This window comes from Colletotrichum orchidophilum, assembly GCF_001831195.1.
Source record: "Colletotrichum orchidophilum strain IMI 309357 chromosome Unknown Scaffold_17.1, whole genome shotgun sequence".
Taxonomy (NCBI): Eukaryota; Fungi; Ascomycota; class Sordariomycetes; order Glomerellales; family Glomerellaceae; genus Colletotrichum; species Colletotrichum orchidophilum.
Genome location: NW_019172973.1, coordinates 1 through 21403, shown reverse-complemented (window position 1 = coordinate 21403; position 21403 = coordinate 1). Strand labels below are relative to the sequence as shown.

The following is a 21403-nucleotide window of genomic DNA, read 5'->3' as shown; positions in this document are numbered from 1 at the left end:
ATTCTTGGCCCATATTCCATCATTGAGCACAATCTACCTTAAGAATACGACACTTCTATTCCGGTACCATCTTTCGAACAAACACATCCTGTAGGAAGCTTGGCGAAATCTCCAATTGCAGGTGTGGTGACAGCTATGTTACATCCGAGCCGCGCTCATTCCTGCGGAACGTGCGTGAGCGACAAAGGTGCCGCATAATGGCAGCGTCAGCCCGCATCTCGCTCACAAACGGCCCGCCACCGGGCCGCGACATTGTAGATCAGAATTTTGCAGCTTCTTTCTTTGGCTAATGGTGCAGGCGGGGTTCAAGGCAAGCCAGGCACATTGACGGCAATTTCGTGGGGTCGATAAGCTGTTCTCCTCTCTTCCTTCGAATCCTTCGGACTCCCGCTCAACTTCATTCCTTGGCGCCAATATGATATCGCGCGAGACTTGCAGCAGTTTCTAGATGTGCCCATAACGTGTACATGGCAGAGCAAGGCTCAGCTCTTCAGTTCTTGCTGGCAGTGAGGAGAACTGCAGGTGCTGCCTATACCCATACGAGCTGGCTTACTGTCGTTTCTTTTCGTTTTCTTTGCTTACGAGCAACGCATCTTTCTACAAGACTCGGTCTAGATTGGGGGATGTCAAGGAATCAGAATGGTTTACCCTGCAAATTTCAACATGTCTAAAATGTGAGTGTTTAATGAGAGTTGAAGTTACTGCGCTAACAATCTGAAGTTTTCAGCTGTTCGCCGTGCCTCGGGCAAACAGAGACAAGGGAGATTACTTACGGCTCCCGAGAGACGTAAATGGCAAGTCTAGTCTTGAAGATGAAAGCCAGGATTCACCACGCAACAAGACTCTTGTCTTTGGCCAAGTCGTATCGTTCGCGGGTCGCCTCTTAATTGTGTCGTTTGCGGCCTACGGTCTCTATTCTCTTCTTACATCGCCATCCCCCTCCACCTTGCAACCTCGTGGCATGTCTTGCAACTGTGGCGAAACGATTGAAGAAGCTCGCGCAAACGATTGCGTGTACGATTCCCTTGCCGCCGCTTGGCTTCCGCCTCATTGTCGATCTCCTGAGTTGACGGCAGAGTTCGAGTCCTTGGGCCCAAACGAGCCCGACGCGATAGGGAACACCTGGGGCTACTGGCATGACAAGAATAAGACGAACCCTATGACCCTGGAAGAAGTAAGCCAATTGCCAGAGGCTGCTCGACACGGCCAATATGCTCGCTTCTTCGCCACACACGAATGGCACCTCGTGCATTGCGTGTTCTACTGGCGCAAGATGTGGGAGGCTGCGCGGTGCGCGCGAGGAGATGTGGGTGCATTTTGCGGCAAAGACGGCGTGCTGGTTATTGAGAAACGCTACGACACGCTCATGCATATCAATCATTGCTTGACCATGTTCTTGATGAGGGATCCTCTGAATCACATCGCCGCTGAGGCCGGGGTCGCTCTTCACTCGGATGAGCTTCATATCGCAAAGCCTCACAAACACCATGATCCTGATTCGGAGGACAAAAATAAGAGTGCGAACATCAAAAGCACGAGCTCCAGTAATTCCAACGACCCTTACGATGAGACGAAAGAGAGTCATAAGCACGGGAAGGGCGATCCATACGATGATTGAAAGAAGGAGCTTTATGGATGAAGAGATGCTATTTTGAAAAGTTTGTTGAATTACCTACACTACAAGATTTAATTTTTGATACAGCAGTCTTTTGAAAGGGTTCTGCTTCCTCTGGTATCGAGAACTTCAGGCCCAAGTTTCCAATTGATCTCTGACTAAACGTGCCTGACAGACAACTCAAGGTTGTTGAAGCCGCAGAAGCCTGTCGACTATAGTCTACAGGAGTGGTGCACGGTCCCAGCGCAAGATATATATTTCGCGCAGCAAGCCAGTCAAAGCCTCATCCAAGTAAGGCAGTCTAGGAGGCATCTGCAATTTGCGTGCTATGACGGTATCACTCAAGTCTAGAAGAGAGCCTTGATGTATGACTCGATCGAGGCAGAACCGCAGAAGCAAGAGAAAAGGATCCTAGCGTCTTGGCACGCCTTAGTGGTCAATTTCATACGGGGACATCACCAAGCAAGCTGCATATACATGGGTCTCGTTTCTTTTTTCTTCGACCAAGAAGCTCACGCTAGACACATGAAAAGGCGAGTCGCGCCAGCAACCTGGTCAGCCTTCGACCCCACCTGCAGTCATCAATGGATTACGAGGCATTTTACCATTGGGTGGCTGCCTAGAAGTGTAATACCAGTTCTCTTGGCGATGTGATGAGATCTAAGAATGATCTTCCGAGGAAAAACTAGTTCTTTGGTAAGAAGTAGGGGTTGAGAGTTCGTCACCCTTCCCGATTCATGGACTCTCCGAATTCTCACATCGCCCTCCATTGTCCACCATCGCCATGAAGCTCCTCAACTGCTCCAGTCTACAGATCGAGGAGTTTTCCGGACTGGCCATTCCCGAGTCTTATGCCATTCTCTCACACCGTTGGGAGGCCGACCATGCCGAGGCCACATACCAAGACTTTGGAAAACCTGATGTGATAGCGCGAAAGACAGGATGGAAAAAGATTCAGCAGTTTTGTCGCCTTGCACTACAGCAGGGATACAAATATGCCTGGGTTGATACCTGTTGCATCAATAAACAGGATTTCACCGAGTTGACTGAAGCTATTAATTCCATGTTTAAATGGTACGCGCGATCTCAAGTTTGCTACGCGTACCTATCGGACGTGGGCGTCGACGGGGTTCCCCTTCAACACTCTCAGTGGTTCACTCGTGGATGGACTTTGCAGGAGCTCATTGCCCCCTCACGAGTAGAATTCTTTGATAAAGACTGGAACTACATTGGTAGTCGAGCAGATCTCTGCGACATTATTCAACAGCAGACCAGTATTGACCAAAGCATTCTGGCAGCCGGAAGCGGGAGAGTCGAAGGGCTTCTCGCGAGAATACCTGTTGCGAGAAGAATGTCTTGGGCATCTGGGCGCACAACCAAGAGAGAAGAAGACTTGGCCTATTGTCTCTTGGGAGTTTTCGGAGTCAAGATGCCGCTTCTCTACGGAGAGGGTAAGAGAGCCTTCATACGACTCCAGGAAGAGATTATCAAGGAAACCAACGACTTGTCCCTCTTTGCGTGGTCTGCTCCGACAGAATCTCCATTAGGCTATTTCGGTATTTTGGCCATGTCGCCAGTGGCCTTTGAAACAGCGAGCGACATTGTACTGAGCAGCGAGATTAAGTACAACCCCGAGGTATGTTTTGGAATCGCATGCTTCCGCTTCTCATGTGGACACGGTCTGCTGTGTGTCGTTAATGGAACTAACACCAACATTAAGTACTCAATCACAAACAAAGGCTTGAAAATCACAGCCGAGACCAGCCTGATGCCCGACGGCGCGCACTTCCTAAGTCTTCGATGCCACAGATGCAACGACCCAGACCGTCGGAGCCTCGGGATCCTCCTCAAGGACCAAGGCGGTAACGTCTTCCTCCGCTGGAAAACCGGTCGTCTCTGGAGTCTCGAGCACAGCGCGCCGGGGATCGAGCACATGATGTTTATTAGCAAATTCCTCGAGCCGGACGCGTCCGAGACGCTCGTCGAGGACATGGACTCCATCTACCGCAACGCCTTCTGCTTCCCCCCCACGCCGCCAAAGGTGGAGTTCGTCAAGGCCCGGCCCGACGGCATGTGGAGCTCATCCCGGCGCATGTTCATCACGCAAGGGCTGGATGCCTTTGACGGGTACGTGCAGTACCGGACGTCGGGTGCAGCCGACCAGAACTTTATTGTCGCGTGCGGCTTTACCGGGAGCGGTGCCCATCCGTGGGTGTGTCTTGCGGCTGACAATGGCGAGACGGGTCATATTTTCAGAACCGCCATGAGCGGTGACTTTGTGAGGATGCGCCAGCTCGGCAGTGAGCGCGGTGTGATGAAGACCAGAATCGCGTTCGGTTTGAGTAGGCGTGTTGAGGACAGGCCGGTTGTGCTGAGCCTTGGAATGGAGACGAAGATGCTGGAGGGGCAACCCGTTTTCTCTATTTTTGTGAATCAAAGGACTGATTGGGGCGATTTGTGCATAGTAATGTGAGGCAAAAACGTACATCCAGATCAGAAGCAATAAACTAGGACGGCGTTACTGGCCATAGATAAACACACCATACTTATTTGATATCGTCGATTCCTTGTGGTACCAGACACGAGCGGGATGCAGTTGCAAGGAATAGTTCAAGTTGCTTCTACCTAAGTAGTTGCTTGAAATCTTTTTCTCGTACTTGACTTTCTGTCCAATCCATTTAGAATGTCGCCTGACTCAAGTGTTCAATTCCTGTTCGAGCCAAGTCGTTCTGATCATGCGGGTTTCCCAAGCCTGGGCACCCCGCCATACCGTTGTGTTGTCGCAGGCTGAGCAGGAGAAGTGCGTTTAGCTAACCCACAGTCATTTGCATGTAAGCACAGTACTACAAACCACTGAGCAGTCCATCGCAATGACGTTACTTTGTTCATTTGGCAAGGAAACCTCAAGACGAGGGCCTCGGACACCCTACAGCGGCGGGAGACCCTGCCCCATCAAGGCGGAACGAAGCGGGTCTAGCCCTGGATCACGAGAATAAACGAGGCCCACGATGACTGCCCACTTAAACCTTCGACGCATCCTAATATTTTCATCGGCCCTCTGGCGCAACGGTAGCGCGTTCGACTCCAGTCCTTAGGATTCCATCGAAAGGTTATCTGTTCAAATCAGGTGGGGGTCAAGTTGTAAAGCTCACGGCGCAAGTGTTCACCTCCGGAGGCACTTAAACGTGACATGTTTATTTTTGGCCCTTTTGTTCCTAGTCACTCGCTGTCCTTCTAATGGGGTGACGTTCCGAAACGTTCGTTCTGGTGTCTTGTTGCGAATCGATTCCATCCTGAGCCCAAGTTTCTCATAATAGTGCTGTCATGGAACTTGTGGTCTCGAAGCCTGCTACGGTAGTCTCAACTGCTTCTCGGTCTGATAGGCTCCACAGAGACACCCCGTATTAACAAAGTAGACAGCCTATCAAAGGTCAAGCAAAAACTTGATATCATGAACGGCATGGAACCTGCCTATTACAAAACCCTCTTATGGTCAGCCGTCAACGCTGGTTTAGCGTAATTGACTGTCCCAAGCTCGTGGATCCGGGCAGTGTGGCAGTGGGTAAAAGGATGAGTAGATTTCATGATTAGGTAGTCTGAGATAGCTTTTTGAGGCAAAGAAGAATGCATTACTACTTGGTAGTCCTGAGAACAAATGCTAAATCGCCGTTCAGGGTCACTTCTGAGGGCTTAGAGAGCGTTTTCTGCCCCTATTCGTGGGCAAATCGATCCAATATATGAATGGGCTAATTTGTATGCATCAATGTTCAGTCCTTTGAGTTCCTAGGTACTTAGCTGGCTTGCCAAACTTTTGGACTGCGGACTCGCGGACTTACGAACCTTGGGGATTAACAAAACCACCAAGTTTACCATTTGATCTCATTGGGATTTCGGGAAAGACTGTAATCTCTTGATATTGAAAGAGCAGGCCAACGCAAATACCAGGCAGTATTGATCATCGGTACATTAACTTCAGTATTGAGGTAATGAGAGCCTGGCATGGCAGTACAGCCAAGGCGGACCGATGCAGGGGAATCTCCGGCTCGGAACAAATAACCCGCACCGGAGAATCTCCAGCCAGGTCAATTCATTGTGCAAGGCCTCTAGGCCAGCTTGAATTCTGCCGAACTTGTTCTGAGAACCATATTGAGGACGGGCTTCCCCGCATTCCCCGGGCATGACTTTTGTGGCCGCGTCCGGGCCATGCACCCTTCCAATACCAAATCCAAATGCGGTGATCTCGTGTCCGGGTGCTTTGGACATCCCATGAAAGATGGAACACTCTGCTAGTAGCTTGTTGTCTCGACAAAAGTTTGTATTCGCGTCCCGGATGGCATTCCTCCTAAATTAGGCTCCTGCATTGGTGCGGCCGGTCTCATTGCCTAAACTGCTCCTTTCATCCAGAGTAGGCAAAAATCTTCGTAATCGGCGGAGGGAAGGTGTCGGACTGTTTGGAACCCAAATCGCGCGAGCATTTGGTGTTGATGTGACAGCCACCTGGTCGACTCGGAAAAGGGCATTATGCGAGGAGCTCGGTGCGCATGTCGTCTTGATCGAAATTGTTCAACAAAGTAATCTGATGTGCGATCTCCTCGTCGAAAATGTTCAAAGCTACCAACCTTTGTACGAATCTGCCCCCTCCGTATTCTGCAACAGAGGCTAAGTACATCCAGATTGGAGGCGATCTCAGTGCCTCGACCCTTCTCAAAGTTGCACGGAGAATGCTTCTTCTTGGCTTCTTGAGCGGAGACAAGGGCAAACTTCAACAGGTGGCTGCTGAAACGCATGCATGTGGAATGAATACCTACCAAATTGGGGAATATGATCGCCGAGATGAAGGTTAAGGTCTTTGTTGATGAGAAGCTGAACTTTGGGCAAGCCATCGACGGCTCCGGGAAACTTCGAACTGGCAGTGCAAGAGGCAAAATCATTTTGTCAATCTAACTGATGTAATCTTACTTGGATAGAGTGTTGAATCAGCAAGTCAGTGTTGCCTCTTTTCGTCCCTAGTAACTCAGCGGGATGCTTGCAGTGGTGATCTACTTAGCCGCGGCTTATGGATGAATGAAGGGTTGACAGGCATGTAAGTGGTTTATGTGTGAATTGTAAAATGAAGAAGGCAACTATCCATGGCGGCGGAGGTGTCGAGAGGATGAGACTCTGTGTCATGAGATGAGGAAGGAGGCCATCTTCATGTCAAAACTATCCCGCTCCTCGGGGCGACGGTTGCTGCAGGCTTCTTCACCAATATTACAATTAATCCATCACTCATCATTTAACCCCTAAAAAATAGAAGAAAAACCCTGGTTCTTCTTTTCTTTTGACTTCTTGGTATTGCCTTCATAACGACCATACGACTCGCCAATGCCACGGGCGGAAATACAATCCTGGCCAAAGTCGATCAGGTACTGTGGGCGCACACTAATTTGCAGACCAGCTACTAAGTATTGAAGCGGTCGTGCGTTTGTTGGTTGATTCTAAGCCGAGTCTAATCATTCTAATAATAAAGCTGCTACATGAAAATGTAGTATCAAAACGTATTCTAATCAATGGTGTTTTGCATCTCGGTCTACTAAACTTACTAGATCCCCAGTTCTTCCATGAAAGGTTCACTAGCAATAAATAAATAATATTAAATTTCCTCTAGCAGTATACTGTCATTGTTGTATCAGTTGGAGGGGATCTTCACAACGCAACCCAAATCTGGGCGAGCCGCAAGCGCGCGGCGCGCCCACGTCGGCCATCATGCAGGACGGCAACCGCCTCCATCCCCGCCACCCCGAGAGCATCCCTGGGGACAGGCCGCATCTACATTAAACTGCCAGCTGAAGAAGGGGTCCGTCTCGTTCGTCAACAACGGACCAAGCAACCTTGTCGGGCGGGGCAAGCCCGAGGATTGTCGGAAGACGTCCCTGGAGGTAATCTGGATCTGACCCCATCCCTCCTCCGTGAGGGTCTCGATGCTCGTGCCAAAGACGTATTCCCTGAAGCCCGCCCAGCGCACCGCCGACGCGCACATGGGGCAGCTCTCGGCGTTGGTGTAGATTGTGAGGTTGGCAAAGGCAGCCAGGGCCTGGGCCGGCGTCATCCGGTATGGACCCTGGGGATCTACAAAGATTGCCGAGCAGTTGTCGATCGCCGCGATTTCCCCTGCTTCATGATCAGCACCCTGGAAAGCTTGTTCATTTTTCCAAAGCAGGCGGGGAAGAGGGGATAGGGGGGGGTTTGGAGGGTAGACTTCGTACCATGAAGAGTCGGGTTGCCTGTGCCAGCATTGTTGTTCGCGCCGGTGCAGACCAGCGCCCCCAAGCCGCCGGCAGTGTGGTTCACAATGACTGAACCAAAAGCCGCGAACGGACACGGACTGGGCAGAGCCAGGTTGGCCTGGCGCATCCAATATGCCCGCGTGGTGAAGTTGATGCCGTTGACAATCTTGAGCGGCGCGCATGTTTCCAAGGTCATGGACCGTTGGTGATCACCATTGCCATGGCCGACCACCGAAGCGACCAGTAGCAGGGCCACGAGACCGAACGGTGCCTTGAGCAGCAGGCTCGAGGAGGAGAGTGAGAACGCGCGCATGTTTCGCGCGAGAGGCTGTGAGGCGAAGCTGCGACACGGGCTTCTCTCCGGATTTGGCCAGATGAAGCTGCGGAGGGCTCCTAATTGGGGTTAGTGAGCACTAGTTGGGAAGTGGCGAAACTCGGTCAATGCTTGTGCATTGTTTGTACGTTGACGTCAAAGCAGAGGGACGTTATCGATCTAACCTCGAATGATGTGTAGCAAGTGTATGGACTACGTGGGGTCGTGCTTTTGCTGCGGCATGGGTTGGACTTTAAATGGATGGCATCGGGGAAACGGAGGTCTTTAGCGAAGTGATAGAATTTGTGGATTGCACTCGTCAGCTTGTCTGTGACAAGAAGATGACGATGAATGCAACTCGTACCCTTCGGTTTTCGGTCTTTTGGATCGCTTGTGCTGCACGCAGACGTTTGTGGCTGGCCTGCTGAAAATGTCCCTGTCAATGACCGGTCCGTTCCGGGCCGCTCCGGAAACACGTCCGGATGAAAAAATGGGTCCACCCGGAGCCATCTCCATGTAACACGACATGAGTCAACGCAGAAGAATTCTTGAAACGAGAAAGCACCAGGCTTCGTGTCTAAACAAATGGATATCTATAAGGTAGGAACTAGCAGAAATGTCTTGGTTACCTGTGACTACAGCTTTCCCTCCCGCAGAGAGAACAGAGCTCTTTCTGTGCCACTACCACGTCTTTCCCTTTCCTTTCCAGCATCTCAATATCAAGATTATAATTCGTCTTGCCAATGCCTTGTTCCAGATCATTTTTTGGAATTCCATAAGGGTTCGTGGACCTCCATGAGAGATCATACGGCTGAGGTAGCGGCGACGAGGGCTCAAGCACCTTGGGCTTCGATCCACCATATGCGTACATGTCTCGGTAGCTAGTCGACGGCATCTGGCCGTCCTTTGGAGGTACTGGAGGTCCCTTAGGACTCGTAATGTAATCACGAACGTAATTGTCGCTAAATTGAGGTGGGCTATTGCTCCGTCCAATGTTCTGATATCGTCCCGGCTTGGATGGCTTGTCCACACTGCCGTTGGAGGAGGGACTGCTGTCTTTGGACGGCTTTGGTGTCGTCCACCTGGCGAAGAGGGCAAAGCGGGGAAATTTCTTCTCGACCAGATTGCGAATCATTGGTGCGCAGGCGCACACAATGACAACACCTAATTCGATTGTCGTCCACCAAACAACGGGGGCGTAGTCCCATGTCGGGTCGATGGAGTTACCGAACACGGCCAGGACTTGAAGACGGATGATGGTGGAGACGAAGCCGACCGATCCGAGTAGGAATATCATAGCTACCGAAATCTTTTTATTTCGGTTCATCTGCAACCCTGGCAGCATCGCTATCGGGAGGGCGAGGATGAGAAGGTCCTGGATGATGGCCAGGGCAGAGTTGGCGTACGCGAGTTGGTTTACGTCGAGGCAGGTACCGGTATGGATGTCCCTATTCCAAAACAACTCGATTGGGTGACATGAAAAGATGGTGAGGAACCCGATGATGACCTGGCCAATGACGAGGAATCCAATCAGGGTATATGCGGCAATGCGAAATTTCGGCACCGTAAAGATTCGTAGATAGAAGACTACGAGGGACAGCTTCGCAAATAGGAGCACGAAGACGTATACAATTTCGGCAACATATACTATAGCGTGTTAGCTGGAGTTGCTTCTAACATCAATAGAACAGGGATACGCACAGAGTCGCAGAATTTCAAGCAATCCGCCGGGCTTGAGATCGTAGAGGTGTTTTCCGAATCCCTTTGTTGACACTGCCGACAGTTAGCAATGTTCGTTCCCATGCAGAATTGTCGTCGAACTCACTCAAAAGAATTGCAGATACCGGGGCAATCGCAATGACTATGGCGGCAATGATCAACGCGTCGTCCAGACTCCATGTCTTTGCCAGATTCTTCGCAATGAGTCGCAAGACAATCGCGGTAACGGCGGTAACATAGACCGTGATGAGAATAGCGAGGATCTTTCCGGTATCAGATTCGTGTGGGAGATTGCACTGGCCCTGTTGAAGTTTCGCAATGTCTGGATATCCCGTCACTGGTCAGCATTCTTCTTCTTCTCCCCAGGTCCGGATTCAGGATGTCATCAGGGTAGTGAGTCACTGACCGAGAGAGTCTTGCATGGTACAATTTGCAACCAAGCATGGGCCAACTATTTGACCCAGGCCAGTGCTCGCGCAAGAGCATGTTGTGTTCGTGAGGTCGCATCCGACCCCTGTGATGCCCTGGATAAGGCAGTTCAACTGTGTAGAGTATTAGCCAAAGTGGATTCGCAGATGCAAAGCGCAAAAAGATGCCCAAAGCTAGTCAACGTACACCGCATGGCGAGATTTTACTCAGGTCAGGTAGCTGCTGCCTCGCCATCAAATGAACGTGTTCGTCGCCCGCAAAGAATTCCTCCCCGGCTGTTCCCACGACGCCAACAATCGAGAGAGCAAAGGTGATCCATAGCAGGCTAAACGAGGCCGCCGACGATGTTGAGAGCCACATGTCGAAAGTTGGAGACAAATGTCAGCTATTAGTCGCTTCTGGTCTCTTGCAGCTCCATATAGCTCCTAGTGCAGGGTGTCAATGTCCGGTTCGACGTCGTGCTCGATATTGGCAAAGGAAACCAAGGTCGTCGCCAAGTCGCCGCACTGGGGCGCACGTAACTCGAAATCTCCCGCAGAATGAGCGGTTGAAAGTCACACCTGTTTCTTTTCGATGATGTGGGTCGAGGGACGTTGTCAGCAGAGCGACGAGATGCATGCATCACAAGCCTGTAGTAAAGAGGTGGGAGGAAACAACGTTATCAACCTTAACCCCCCTTGCCTACTCCATCCAAGGGGACCCGTTCGTTTGTTTTCCCCATGGATCTTGACACATCAAGGATAACTGGACTTTGCCTCAGTTGCAGAAATACTGACCACCACCACCACCGCCACCCTGCTGGAAAACACGTCAAAGGGGGCTCCGGGGCGGACAAAGCTCCCTCCTCCCTCCACTTGGTGCTGCATGTCTGCAAGAGCACATCTCCCGTCCAAGTGTTGCGAGGTTTTGTGGATGGGATGGAAAGTCGAGAAGGTGGTGCGTCAGTGTATGTGCCAGGTTCTGTGCGCTTGCGAGCTGATTGGCCGTGTGTTGTATGTGTGTGTATCAATGCCGTACCCTCCCCTCCTCCCCTTAGCCTGAATTCCAAGCCTCATGATGGGGGAGGGGGAAGGGGGGGAAAGAAGGCACCATACAGTAGCACGTCACGGAAGCTCTGTCCGGTCTCTTACTTTCCGGCATAACAAGATGGACTTGACAAGCCCCCCCTCCACTTCAACATCTCTCGGCCTTTGAACCAACGCCGTCGTATCACCAGTAGAAGATCTTTGAGTTTCTGGCGGGAGATTCCAGCCACCATGGTGTCAGTTGTCATGTTTCACGAAACTAGGGCCATCTCACTATTTCCCAAGCATTGAGTCGATCAGAAGGCTATCAAAGCGAGCCGTGCGCCCTGGTCTCTCTCTGTCTCTCTCTCTCCCCTTCTCCTTGCTGTCGCTCCGTCATCCACACAACCATGACAAGCTGCAAGACACAGGGCCTTAGAGTCCGTGATGGAGGGAGAAGGAGAGGGGAAAAGCCAAAGAACCGTTAGGTATCTGAGTATCTAGCCGTCAGGTTCTTAGTCCATGCAGCCGTACTAGTGCGAAGCTCTCCGTTGGGCTAGGCCCATGGTTCCCCGCCCCCTCGCGACCCTTGTCCCTAACCGGCTGCTCCTCCGGGATGTACGCTGTGATGTTTCACACTCTAGTGTTTCGAAGCCACCTTCGAGAAGGAGGCATCAAATAGCGTGTCGTGTCATTGGCCTGTTCAGTCATAGTGTGCAGGATAGCTTAGCTGTTACGTGAGAAGTCGGGCGGGGGGGGGGGGGGGGGGGCGGGGGGGGGGTGGGCGCGGTGGGCGCGGCTGGGGCGGTCGTGAGGGAGGGGGAGGGCGGGCGGGGTAGGCTGGCACGGGGGGGTGGGGGTGGTACGGAGTGAGTCTGAGCAGCAAACTCTATTTAGACTCCGTCATCCATCATCTCTCGTAGGTGTTCTCGAACTTTACGGCTCCTCCCCACCCTCTCAGATTACGTTTCTGACGAGCCGGTGTTAGACCTGGCAGTGGCGCAACCCAACGGTACTTGTAATTTACGACTGGCGTGCAGCTTCCCTGCTTCCCTGGCTCGAAACCAGCTTGACAGCGGTCGCGCAATCAGGCCGCAACCTCCCCACCATCCCCCGGTCCGTCACGCCAGATACTGATCGAACGCCAGAAACATTCTGAATTTTTGACATTCCTTTGATTGTTCTCTTCTTGTAGGAAGTCTCCTCATCGATTCCCATGTGGGAGTTGAGGGCACGGTCGTGGCAATCGCGTCAACACTACCAGGAAAGGGCAGAAAAAGCTTCTCCGCGTATTCGGCCCCATCGTCGCGTACACTCTGCTTTCTTCTGGAATCACTGCCCACATCCATAGGCTCTGTTGATGTGGTCTGGCCTGATTCCTTCAACGGAAACATCCGCGCTCTCTCACCGGTCAGTGGAAGGCAGTCTGCATCCAAGCACAAACCGTTGTGGGTGACTCTGAGAAAAGTAAGCCGTTCGGCCGAGACACCAGTTGACGCCGGTAGGAAATCGAACCCGACACAACCTTCTAAGCGAACTTCCGCTTTCACACTGATCTGATGTTCTGACCTTCGGAGGAGAGCTACTAATGAGTATGTATCTCCGTTCGGGCGAGAACATTCCCGCTGCGATTCTGTGACGGTTTACTTGTGTCGAAGCTTATTCGATGGTAGTAGCATTGACAGTTTGAGTGACGTGAGATGATGAGGTCCGATCTTTTGCTTCAACATTGGATGCAAGCTCTCAGACTGTGTGAATTTCTGCCCTCCTCTGTTCTTCGGCCCTTGAAATTGCTGCTTCAACAAGCAAAGCTGCTTGCTTGCCTGCCGGAACGTTAGTCAATGCGCTCTACTCATTCCCATCGAAGCAGGGGGAGGAAGCTGCCAGGCAGAGGCAGAAATCAGCGGATGGCCAGGGCTTCCCAAAGAGCGGGATTCTTCCCGCCCAGGTTATTCCCTCGATGGCGAATCATCATTTCGATAATGAGGATCTGTACGTTTGGGTTTATAAACTAGTCATACTTCTTCTTTATACCTTGAATTCATAAAAGCCAGGAGGGGGAATTATTCCTCATCAACCAACCAGTAATCACCATTTCCATCAAGGTGCTGCATGTCGTACAGCCGTACTAAGGTAGGAGGAGACTCCCAAAGTCCAGACAACCACGACTCACAAAGTTTAACGTTTGCTTAAAGTCTCCCACGGGGATGGGTCGATGCGCTGACAACTCAAAGTCAGGCGATATTTCATAGGAAAATTCCTAACGCTATTAACATGGGATTGTTTAAGCTTCCCGGAGCCTGCACGATCATTTCCGAGTCTTCATACAACCAAAACACAGACAGTAGGCTGCTGTTGCTCAAGCCTGAGCAGCCTTCAAAGCACCGATGCGCTGCTTCGTCCGCTCCACCACGGTCTTCTCATCGTAGATACCGTTGACGCTAGGGGTATCGTTGACGACCTGCGCCCACTTGTAGAAGCTCGGGGCCTTTTCTTCCAAGGAGGTCAGGATGCTCTTTGGGATAAGCTCGTAGTTTGCAAAAGAGAAGAGTCGCAGGGTGAATGAGCCGGTAAGAACCTAGACAAAATTGCATGTCAGCCGGCGGAGGGGGAAAAAAAAAAGATTTTTTGCTCAGTGCGTTTCTCAACAAACTCACCTCGGCCAAGGTAACCTTATCGCTACCCCCGAAATACGGCGCAGCATCCTTCAACAGCGGCTCAATCTCCTTTGCAATAACATCAATGAAGCCAGTGGCAATCTCTCCGACCTCGGCCTCCGACTTGGCCAGCTGCAGCTTGAACAGCGAAGAGTTGGCCTTGCTAAAGTACGTGTCGACGAAAAAGTTGATGCGCGCGCGGCGCAGCGCGGCGTCCTTGCCGGACCCGGCGGCGGGGAGGAGGTGGGACGGGTGCGCGTCGGCGAGGAACTGGCTGACGATGGCCGACTCGGTGATGATCTCGCCGTCGTAGGAGAGCGACGGGACCAAGCCCCGCGGGTTGATGGCGAGGTACTCCTTTGTGCGGGGCACCGAGAGGTCGATGATTTCTTCCTCAAAGGGGAGGCCAAGCTCAGCGAGGGCGATGTGTGCACGGTGGGCCCCTTGAGGTTTTACGGCGTTAGTTTATATTTCCCCGTTTACTTTTTTTCCCCCTTCTTATGTGAATCCCTCATCTGCTGCGCACGTTGAGACGGTGGTGGGAGGGGGGGCTTGATAAATGAGGCTTGGCTTCAAGCTTAATTCTGCACGTGGCATGTGGGCGGATTACGCGGAGGGAGTGGATTATATGATATTGAGCGAGGATGCGAGGATGAGGCTAGGAATGGGTTGGTGGCGCGGAAATGTCTGTCACGTACATGGGCAGCCGTGGTTGGTGTACAGCTTGATCTTGGGAGCGGTGGCGGTAGACATTTTCAGGAGATGGTTGAGGGTTTGTTAAATTGCTGTGAGGTATACCGCGACTTGGCTTAAGAGGTCTAAGTTGAGAATGATGGAGCAAGTTGGCTGGCAATGGTGAGGTTGTTGCGTATTTGAAGGAATTAAAGGTTGATAGTTGATTACCAATTCCGAATCCTGCGCAGTGAAGTCGGAGAGTTGCACCATTGAAAGACCGATGTCGTGATGCATTGTCCACCTCATCGGTGCTGAGGGGAAACACCCCCCCGCTCTCCTCCATCCCCTCCTCTTGTCCCCCAAACAGACCATCCCGGCGGAGTTTACGGGGGAAAACCACCAATGTTCACCTGGCTTAGAAATCAAGGGTCGGTGCTCGGCGCGGTTTCTCCCCAGCCAAGCGATGCCCAATAGTGAGTGCGTTTTCTCTCCCCCGCTTCCCCGCTAGAGACCTTTCTACACTTGCTATTGGAAGATACTTGTGGTGTGTGTACAGATAATATACTGGGTCTGCATCATGATATCATCTGCCGGGCGAGAGGCATTGAAACAACACACGTACTGATGCGACGCACGCGAAGCTCTGTCCTTGCTGTTTTATTTGTCCGTGCGTAACAACGTGAGGACCGTGAGGAATCGTAGGGCTGAGAGAAGCAGAGGTGGGGAGCTCCCTGGTGATGTGACCAGTTCAGCACGACATTTCAAAGACCGAGAGCATGGAGTTACCTTGGCGAGCAGGGGCACAAGTCCGCAATCTGTATGGGCGCCAGTGGTAGGTAGGATACTCATCGCTCTAGATGCGATCTAGCGAGAGCTCGGCAATCTATTCAAAGACTTTATGCCGGCTCGTCTAAGCTACTTGGTCCTTTTTGATGGTCCGGTGAACGTGGATCGTGGTTCCGGGAATGTGTTCCGGAGCATCCGGGAAAAGACGGCACTACCTTTAACCTTTCGTCAATGATGCGTCTTGGTAACAATCACTTGTCGCCAAGAGCTATCTTTGCATTTCGTGTGGCCAACCCGAGTTCGTAAGATGAATCACTAGCCCTCCAATTGACTTACCCGTTGATAAGTAAGCTTTTGTTAGTTTCTTCTGCGAGACAATAACCCGCAGACTTGGTAACGACGGTCGTTTGACCATTTTCTATAGCCATTAACCGATTAAAAAACACTCTAACTAATATTGTCGTGGATGACATTCTTCATAAGCTCGTGGTTGTGGGAGTAGTCAATCTCGACGTCGACGATGCACACTCCTTGATAGTTCAATGCCTCCTTCATGACGGCTTCTAGTTCCGACGAACGGCTGACGCGTAATCCCTTGGCGCCAAACGCCTCGGCGTACTTGACAAAGTCGACACCTCCTAGGTCGACACCCGAACTGCGGCCGTACTTGTCAACCTCTTGAAACTCCACCATGTTATACTTTCCATCGTTCCAGATAAAATGCGTAATGTTGCACCCTTGCTTGACGGCCGTCACGAGCTCCTGTCCGCTGTAGAGGAACCCGCCGTCGCCGCTGATGCTGACAACCTTCCGGGAGCATGGCGGTTCCTGGGCCAGCGAAGCCCCGATGGCCCAGGGGAGAGCCACCCCGAGAGTTTGCTGGACGTTAGAGACGAGGAAAGACTTGGGGCTGTATGCAAAGTAGAAGCGCGAGAGCCAGATGTACATGCTGCCAACGTCTGATGCCAAGGTCGGCGACGGGGGTAGCAGGCCCTGCATGAGCTTGATGAAGTAGAGAGGGTGCACAGGACCGTCGCCGGTCTGGCCGAGAGCCTGAGGGCTCTGCTCCCAGGCGTGAAACTCTGTGAAGATGGCCTTTGCCACCTCAGACTCCTGCGGACGGGAGACGTTTGCCAGGATATCGCCTAGCGCCTTGATGTTGGCGGCGATGGCGCCAACGAGTTCGAGTTTCGGGTTGTAGAAGGCGCCGTAGTCGGCGGGGATCCAGTCCAGGTGCAAGATCTCGAGGCTCTGGCTCTTGTGCCAGGCATCGGCGTCGTACTCGGACTGGTCGTAGCCCGCGACGATGACGAGGTCGGCCTGCGAGAGAAGCTTGTCGCCGGGTTGGTTGCGAAAGAGGCCGATGCGGCCGTAGAAGAGATGGGCAAGCTCCTGGCTGATGGATCCGGCCGCCTGGAAGGTTTCGACGACGGGGATGGGGTGCTTGCGGAGGAAACCGTGTACTGCTTCGACGGCGTCTGGCGTAGCCGCCCGCGATCCGAGGAACAGGACTGGGAATTTTGCGTTTTGGATCATGGCCGCCGCCCTACTCAGCGATGCGGACGGAGACGTGCCGTACTGGGGCGGGGTGAATGCGCTCGGGGGCAGCGCCGGGATGGACGTCTTGGTCCCGACAGTCATGATGTCGATTGGTAGACTCACGGCTGTTGCGCCCTGAGGGTACGCCGTGGCGGTTCTGAAGGCGTCGAGCATGATCTCTGAAATTTGGTCGGGGTGCACGGCGCCCGTCGTCTTTTTGGTGACGGGCTCGAGGAGCTGGACGCCCCTCAGGCTCTGATGGGTCTTCTTGGCGGCCTGCACCCGCTTGACGTCGCCGACGATGGCGACGACTGGTGCACCCTCATCGTTGGCGGTCACAAGGCCGGTGACGAGGTTGCTGGTTCCCGGGCCGGAAGTGGCTATGCACACGCCGGGTCGGCCTGTGATCCTGCCGATCGCTCCGGCAATGAAGGCGGCATTCTGCTCATGGCGACAGACGACAAGCTGGATCTCAGGACGGTCGATCAGAGCGTTGAAGACGCTATCGATCTTGGCGCCCGGGACACCGAATATGTGCTTAACGCCGGCGGCGACGAGTGAGTCGATCACGACATCTACCGTTTCTGAAGACATTGGTTGATATGTGCGTGGCTCAGAGTCGATGGAGAGAAGCGGATTCTGATTAGTTGGTTTGGATGAGGAGAAGTATAAGATAAATTGACTGCGTCAATTTCAAAAGGCTCAATAAGAAGGGAAAATTGTCAAGAGGTCGTAAGCGCAGAGCAAGACCTTCAGATTCACGTCCACGATGCCGGCGAGAGTCGGAGGCAGAGAGTGGAGATGGAGACGGAAATGCCGCAAGGTCCCTCGCGCTTGGTCGTCAAGTCGGTGAGGTGAGGAACAAAAGCCTAAAGCCAAAGACCGAAGCAGCGAGTCGGCGATGTGGCCGGTGATGCCGTGCGACTGACGTCAGCGCCCCCCCGGGGCAGTGGACCCAAAGCGGCGCCTCGTCACTTGATGACTCAACCACCAGAGCGCTAGGCAAGAGCCACACGATGGCAGCTTCCGTCGCTGAAAAGGTCGCATTCCCGGAGCCGCCTTCCGTGGCCTTCCGACGTCTCCGATCCGGACGACGGAGGGGCAGGTGTGCTTACCTTACCTTAGGTACCTATCCGTACTGCACCTGCAGTCAGCAAATGCACGCCACTTTCCCGGCGTGGCCAGACGCAATCCCAAACCCTTAGTCACCACATCCACCCTCCGCCATCTCGAACAAACCCTCCGCGACTATCTCATCTCACCTCAACTCACTACATATCTCCAATCTCACTCTGACAATAGAAAGGACGTCATTGTCAGCACCATCACACAAAATGGCGGTCAATGAAATATTCCAGTACTCCATCATCTCGGCCCTCATGGACGGCGTCGCCTCCAAAGGCCTGCCCGTGTCAGATCTCATCTCCCACGGCACCCAAGGCCTGGGAACCTTCCGCTACATGGTTGGCGAGATGATCATCCTCGACGGGAAGCTCTACCAAATGAAATCGGACAACACCGTGACCCCAATCGACACAAGCCCGGCCTCCGACGCCGTCGCCCCCTTCGCCATGGTCACCCGCTTCCAGCCCACGGCAACAATCAAGGCCGCCTTCAACAACAAGAAGGAGCTCTTTGAGCACCTCTCCCAACACTTCCCCGACGCAAAAAACTTCTTCTTGGCCATCAGGATCGAGGGCGTCTTCAAGGGCATCACCGTGCGGACGGCCGGCGGCCAGAGTAAACCGGGCGAGAGCCTGGTCGAGGTGGGCAAGCACCAGGCGTCGCACACCTTTGAAGAGCCCGTGCGCGGCACCGTCGTCGGCTTCCGGTCGCCCGAGTATACCATGGGCATCAGCGTAGCCGGCGATCACCTCCACTTCATCACCGAGGACCGGACCCAGGGTGGGCATATTCTGTCGTTTGGTACCGACGGCGAGGTCGAGATTGGTGCTGCACAAATTTCAAAATGGCACGTTGAGCTGCCGACGAACGATGCCGACTTCAACAAGGCCAAGTTGGAAGGTGACAAGGAGGGTATCGCTGCTGTGGAGGGTTAGCAGCGGGCGTGGCCCAGTGTAGAAACATACGATAATTCTACTGACTGTTATTCTGTGCCATGGATGACATTTCCAACCTGGTTCGAACGCGAGAGGAGAAGAGAGAGAGGATGAACGCATGACGACTATGATGGGATTAGGAGTTGGCTATCGGCCAACTTGAGAGAATCCTCACAAAGTAGGCTGGGCGGACTGCCCATGTTGATAAGCTTGGTTAGCATTGATATTTGAATCAACTGGCGGATACAAGTTGCTTTACATGCCCCTGAAACAAATCACCGAACCTCATAAACTACCACATGGATGATGGCCTTACAGTATATATAGCGCTGAGAAACATCATCGTCTTGGGATTGTGCTTCTTAATCAGAACAGGTCACAAACGATGTGGAGCAATCATGTCGAAAAACGAAATATTAATTCATGTTCAAAAACAGCAATGCTCTTCTACGCTACAACGTACAGATGCCATCAGCGGTGTAAACCGTAATGGCCATGATATGCTACAACTGCTAGTATTCGCCATTTTATGGGTATATATACTCTCGGGTCGTCCCAATGTCTTTGAAACCGATGCCAATTCGATGAAATGATGCATACAAAAAAAATGAAAGAGTCGCTGCGCACGTCGATAATGTCATGGAGAGGAAGTCATCATTTAAGGTGAAGGGGTGTAGCTGCAGCTGTCGAGCTCGTCGATCTGCAAGGTGCCGACAACAATGCCGACGCAGCCAGATTTACCAACAGGGTCAACACCGGTCGCGACCGAGACGGACCAGCTGTCCTCGATGCTGTGGGGGCAGGCCAGGAAAGACGCGCCCTTGAGGGTGAGCACGCCGTACTGGTCCACCTGCCAGCCGGTGACCTCGGCGTTGCGAGGCGCGTGCACGTCGCCGCTGATGTAGCCTAACTTGCCCTGGCCCATGCCGGAGCGGTCGGTGAACATCTGCTGCGGGGCGGCGGCGGGGCCGTAGAGGTAGAGGCCGCCGTCGGTCTGGTTCAGGTAAAAGGTGGCGAAGTTGTCGTCGTCGGTGTTGTCGCAGGTGGCGTTCTGGTTGGGCAGCTCGAGGAAGATGCTGCCCAGGGCGGCCTGGAAGATGGGGAAGACATCGCCGGGGAGGCCGAGGGCCAAGAGCTGGAACTTGGCGTCGGCGGGGAGGCCGGGGGTGGTGCCGCCGCCCGGGCAGGAGGTGACGGGTTGGGGGAGTGCGGCGCCGGAGACGGCGGCGACGAGGGAGGCGGCGACGGCGAGGGTGTTTGTGAACTGCATTTTGTTGGTTGTTTGAAGTGACTTGTATGTGTAGCGACTGATGTAGTCGGATGATTAATTTTAGATTAAAAGTTGTTGTTTGTCGACTGTAATAGAGTGAGGTTTCCTGAAAGTTGTTCGAGGACGGGATCTGTCGGCCATGTTATAGATCGAGTTGACAATCACATTGCCGGTTGCTGCGGTGCCACCAGACGGCTCCAGGGGCCCCGTTTGATGATCACCTCGTAATCACGAGGTGAAGACAGCGATTTGCGTTGGTTCACGCATATCGGTCATCAAATCCACTTAGTGCCTAAAATGTGTGCGTGGACTGCCAGCGAACATCTCCAGACTTCTCGTAATGGCGGCCAGAGATAGTGCGGAGCCGGATCGACATCATGGTCCCTGCCTCTAGTAGTATGTGTGGAGTCATGGGCAAATACGAGAAAAGCCGCCTCACAAGGGGAGGCGAAGAATGCGAGGCACTCGAGAGTTTGGCATGGCACCTCTGAGAGAGAGACTTTGCGATGTGGTATCCCGCCTCCTAGCGTTGCCGTCTGCGCTGCCCGCGCAACCGATTGGCTAGCCCCGAAACTGTGGTCGACCTCGGTCTCTACACATCTACTCGGAGAGACCCGTAAAGGTGACTGAGAGAAGGGCTGAGGGTGGCTGGTCATGCTGAATCGCACAAACTCAAACACAAAGCCGCCGCCCCCCCCCCCCCCCCCCCCCCCCCCCCCCCCCCCCCCCCCCCCCTCCCTGCTCACCCTCCACCCTGCCCCGCCTCCCCTCCCCCCCACCCAGAGAGCGGTGTCGGACGCACAGAAAAACTCGCACACTCCCCGCCCCCCCCCCCCCCCCCCCCCCGCCCGGGGGGGGGCGGGCGAGTGGGTGACCAGTAACTGCCACCTGGTGCCTTAACATAGGGCTGAAGAGGGCAGTGATGTCACAAACAAATGAGCGGTTGCCCCGCGTCCCCTGTATTAGCATTTTGATAGGAGCTGTCTCCTTGAGACTTTTCTTGGCTTTCCTCACCAGGCCACTGACGAGTTGCGAAGAGTCCAAGTCTCTTCCCCCGGAACCCCGGAAGG

General features: G+C 53.2%; 8 protein-coding genes across 8 annotated transcripts; 3 read left to right on the top strand and 5 right to left on the bottom strand.

The window, feature by feature from the left end:
• Nucleotides 1-663: 663 nt before the first annotated feature.
• CORC01_02871 (uncharacterized protein) lies at nt 664-1618 on the top strand (the record flags this gene model as incomplete). The annotated part of the gene is made up of 2 exons (XM_022614521.1): nt 664-674; nt 721-1618. 2 exons carry the CDS (start codon nt 664-666, stop codon nt 1616-1618), a joined length of 909 nt encoding a protein of 302 aa, XP_022478822.1.
• A 781-nt stretch (nt 1619-2399) lies between these two features.
• On the top strand, nt 2400-4592 carry CORC01_02870 (HET domain-containing protein; the record flags this gene model as incomplete). Its single annotated transcript, XM_022614520.1, has 3 exons — nt 2400-3251; nt 3336-3957; nt 4513-4592. 3 exons carry the CDS (start codon nt 2400-2402, stop codon nt 4590-4592), a joined length of 1554 nt encoding a protein of 517 aa, XP_022478821.1.
• A 2766-nt stretch (nt 4593-7358) lies between these two features.
• On the bottom strand, nt 7359-8008 carry CORC01_02869 (cytidine and deoxycytidylate deaminase zinc-binding region; the record flags this gene model as incomplete). Its single annotated transcript, XM_022614519.1, has 2 exons — nt 7359-7765; nt 7861-8008. The coding sequence occupies 2 exons, from the start codon at nt 8006-8008 to the stop codon at nt 7359-7361; spliced, it is 555 nt and encodes a 184-aa protein (XP_022478820.1).
• An 811-nt stretch (nt 8009-8819) lies between these two features.
• On the bottom strand, nt 8820-10702 carry CORC01_02868 (CFEM domain-containing protein; the record flags this gene model as incomplete). The annotated part of the gene is made up of 5 exons (XM_022614518.1): nt 8820-9841; nt 9896-9967; nt 10020-10235; nt 10320-10455; nt 10529-10702. 5 exons carry the CDS (start codon nt 10700-10702, stop codon nt 8820-8822), a joined length of 1620 nt encoding a protein of 539 aa, XP_022478819.1.
• A 3003-nt stretch (nt 10703-13705) lies between these two features.
• On the bottom strand, nt 13706-14756 carry CORC01_02867 (glutathione S-transferase domain-containing protein; the record flags this gene model as incomplete). Its single annotated transcript, XM_022614517.1, has 3 exons — nt 13706-13924; nt 14004-14446; nt 14702-14756. 3 exons carry the CDS (start codon nt 14754-14756, stop codon nt 13706-13708), a joined length of 717 nt encoding a protein of 238 aa, XP_022478818.1.
• A 1155-nt stretch (nt 14757-15911) lies between these two features.
• Nucleotides 15912-17597, bottom strand: CORC01_02866 (acetolactate synthase; the record flags this gene model as incomplete). The annotated part of the gene is made up of 1 exon (XM_022614516.1): nt 15912-17597. The coding sequence occupies one exon, from the start codon at nt 17595-17597 to the stop codon at nt 15912-15914; it is 1686 nt and encodes a 561-aa protein (XP_022478817.1).
• A 740-nt stretch (nt 17598-18337) lies between these two features.
• CORC01_02865 (alpha-acetolactate decarboxylase) lies at nt 18338-19063 on the top strand (the record flags this gene model as incomplete). The annotated part of the gene is made up of 1 exon (XM_022614515.1): nt 18338-19063. The coding sequence occupies one exon, from the start codon at nt 18338-18340 to the stop codon at nt 19061-19063; it is 726 nt and encodes a 241-aa protein (XP_022478816.1).
• Nucleotides 19064-19721: 658 nt separating this feature from the next.
• On the bottom strand, nt 19722-20333 carry CORC01_02864 (cell wall protein PhiA; the record flags this gene model as incomplete). Its single annotated transcript, XM_022614514.1, has 1 exon — nt 19722-20333. One exon carries the CDS (start codon nt 20331-20333, stop codon nt 19722-19724), a length of 612 nt encoding a protein of 203 aa, XP_022478815.1.
• Nucleotides 20334-21403: the final 1070 nt, after the last annotated feature.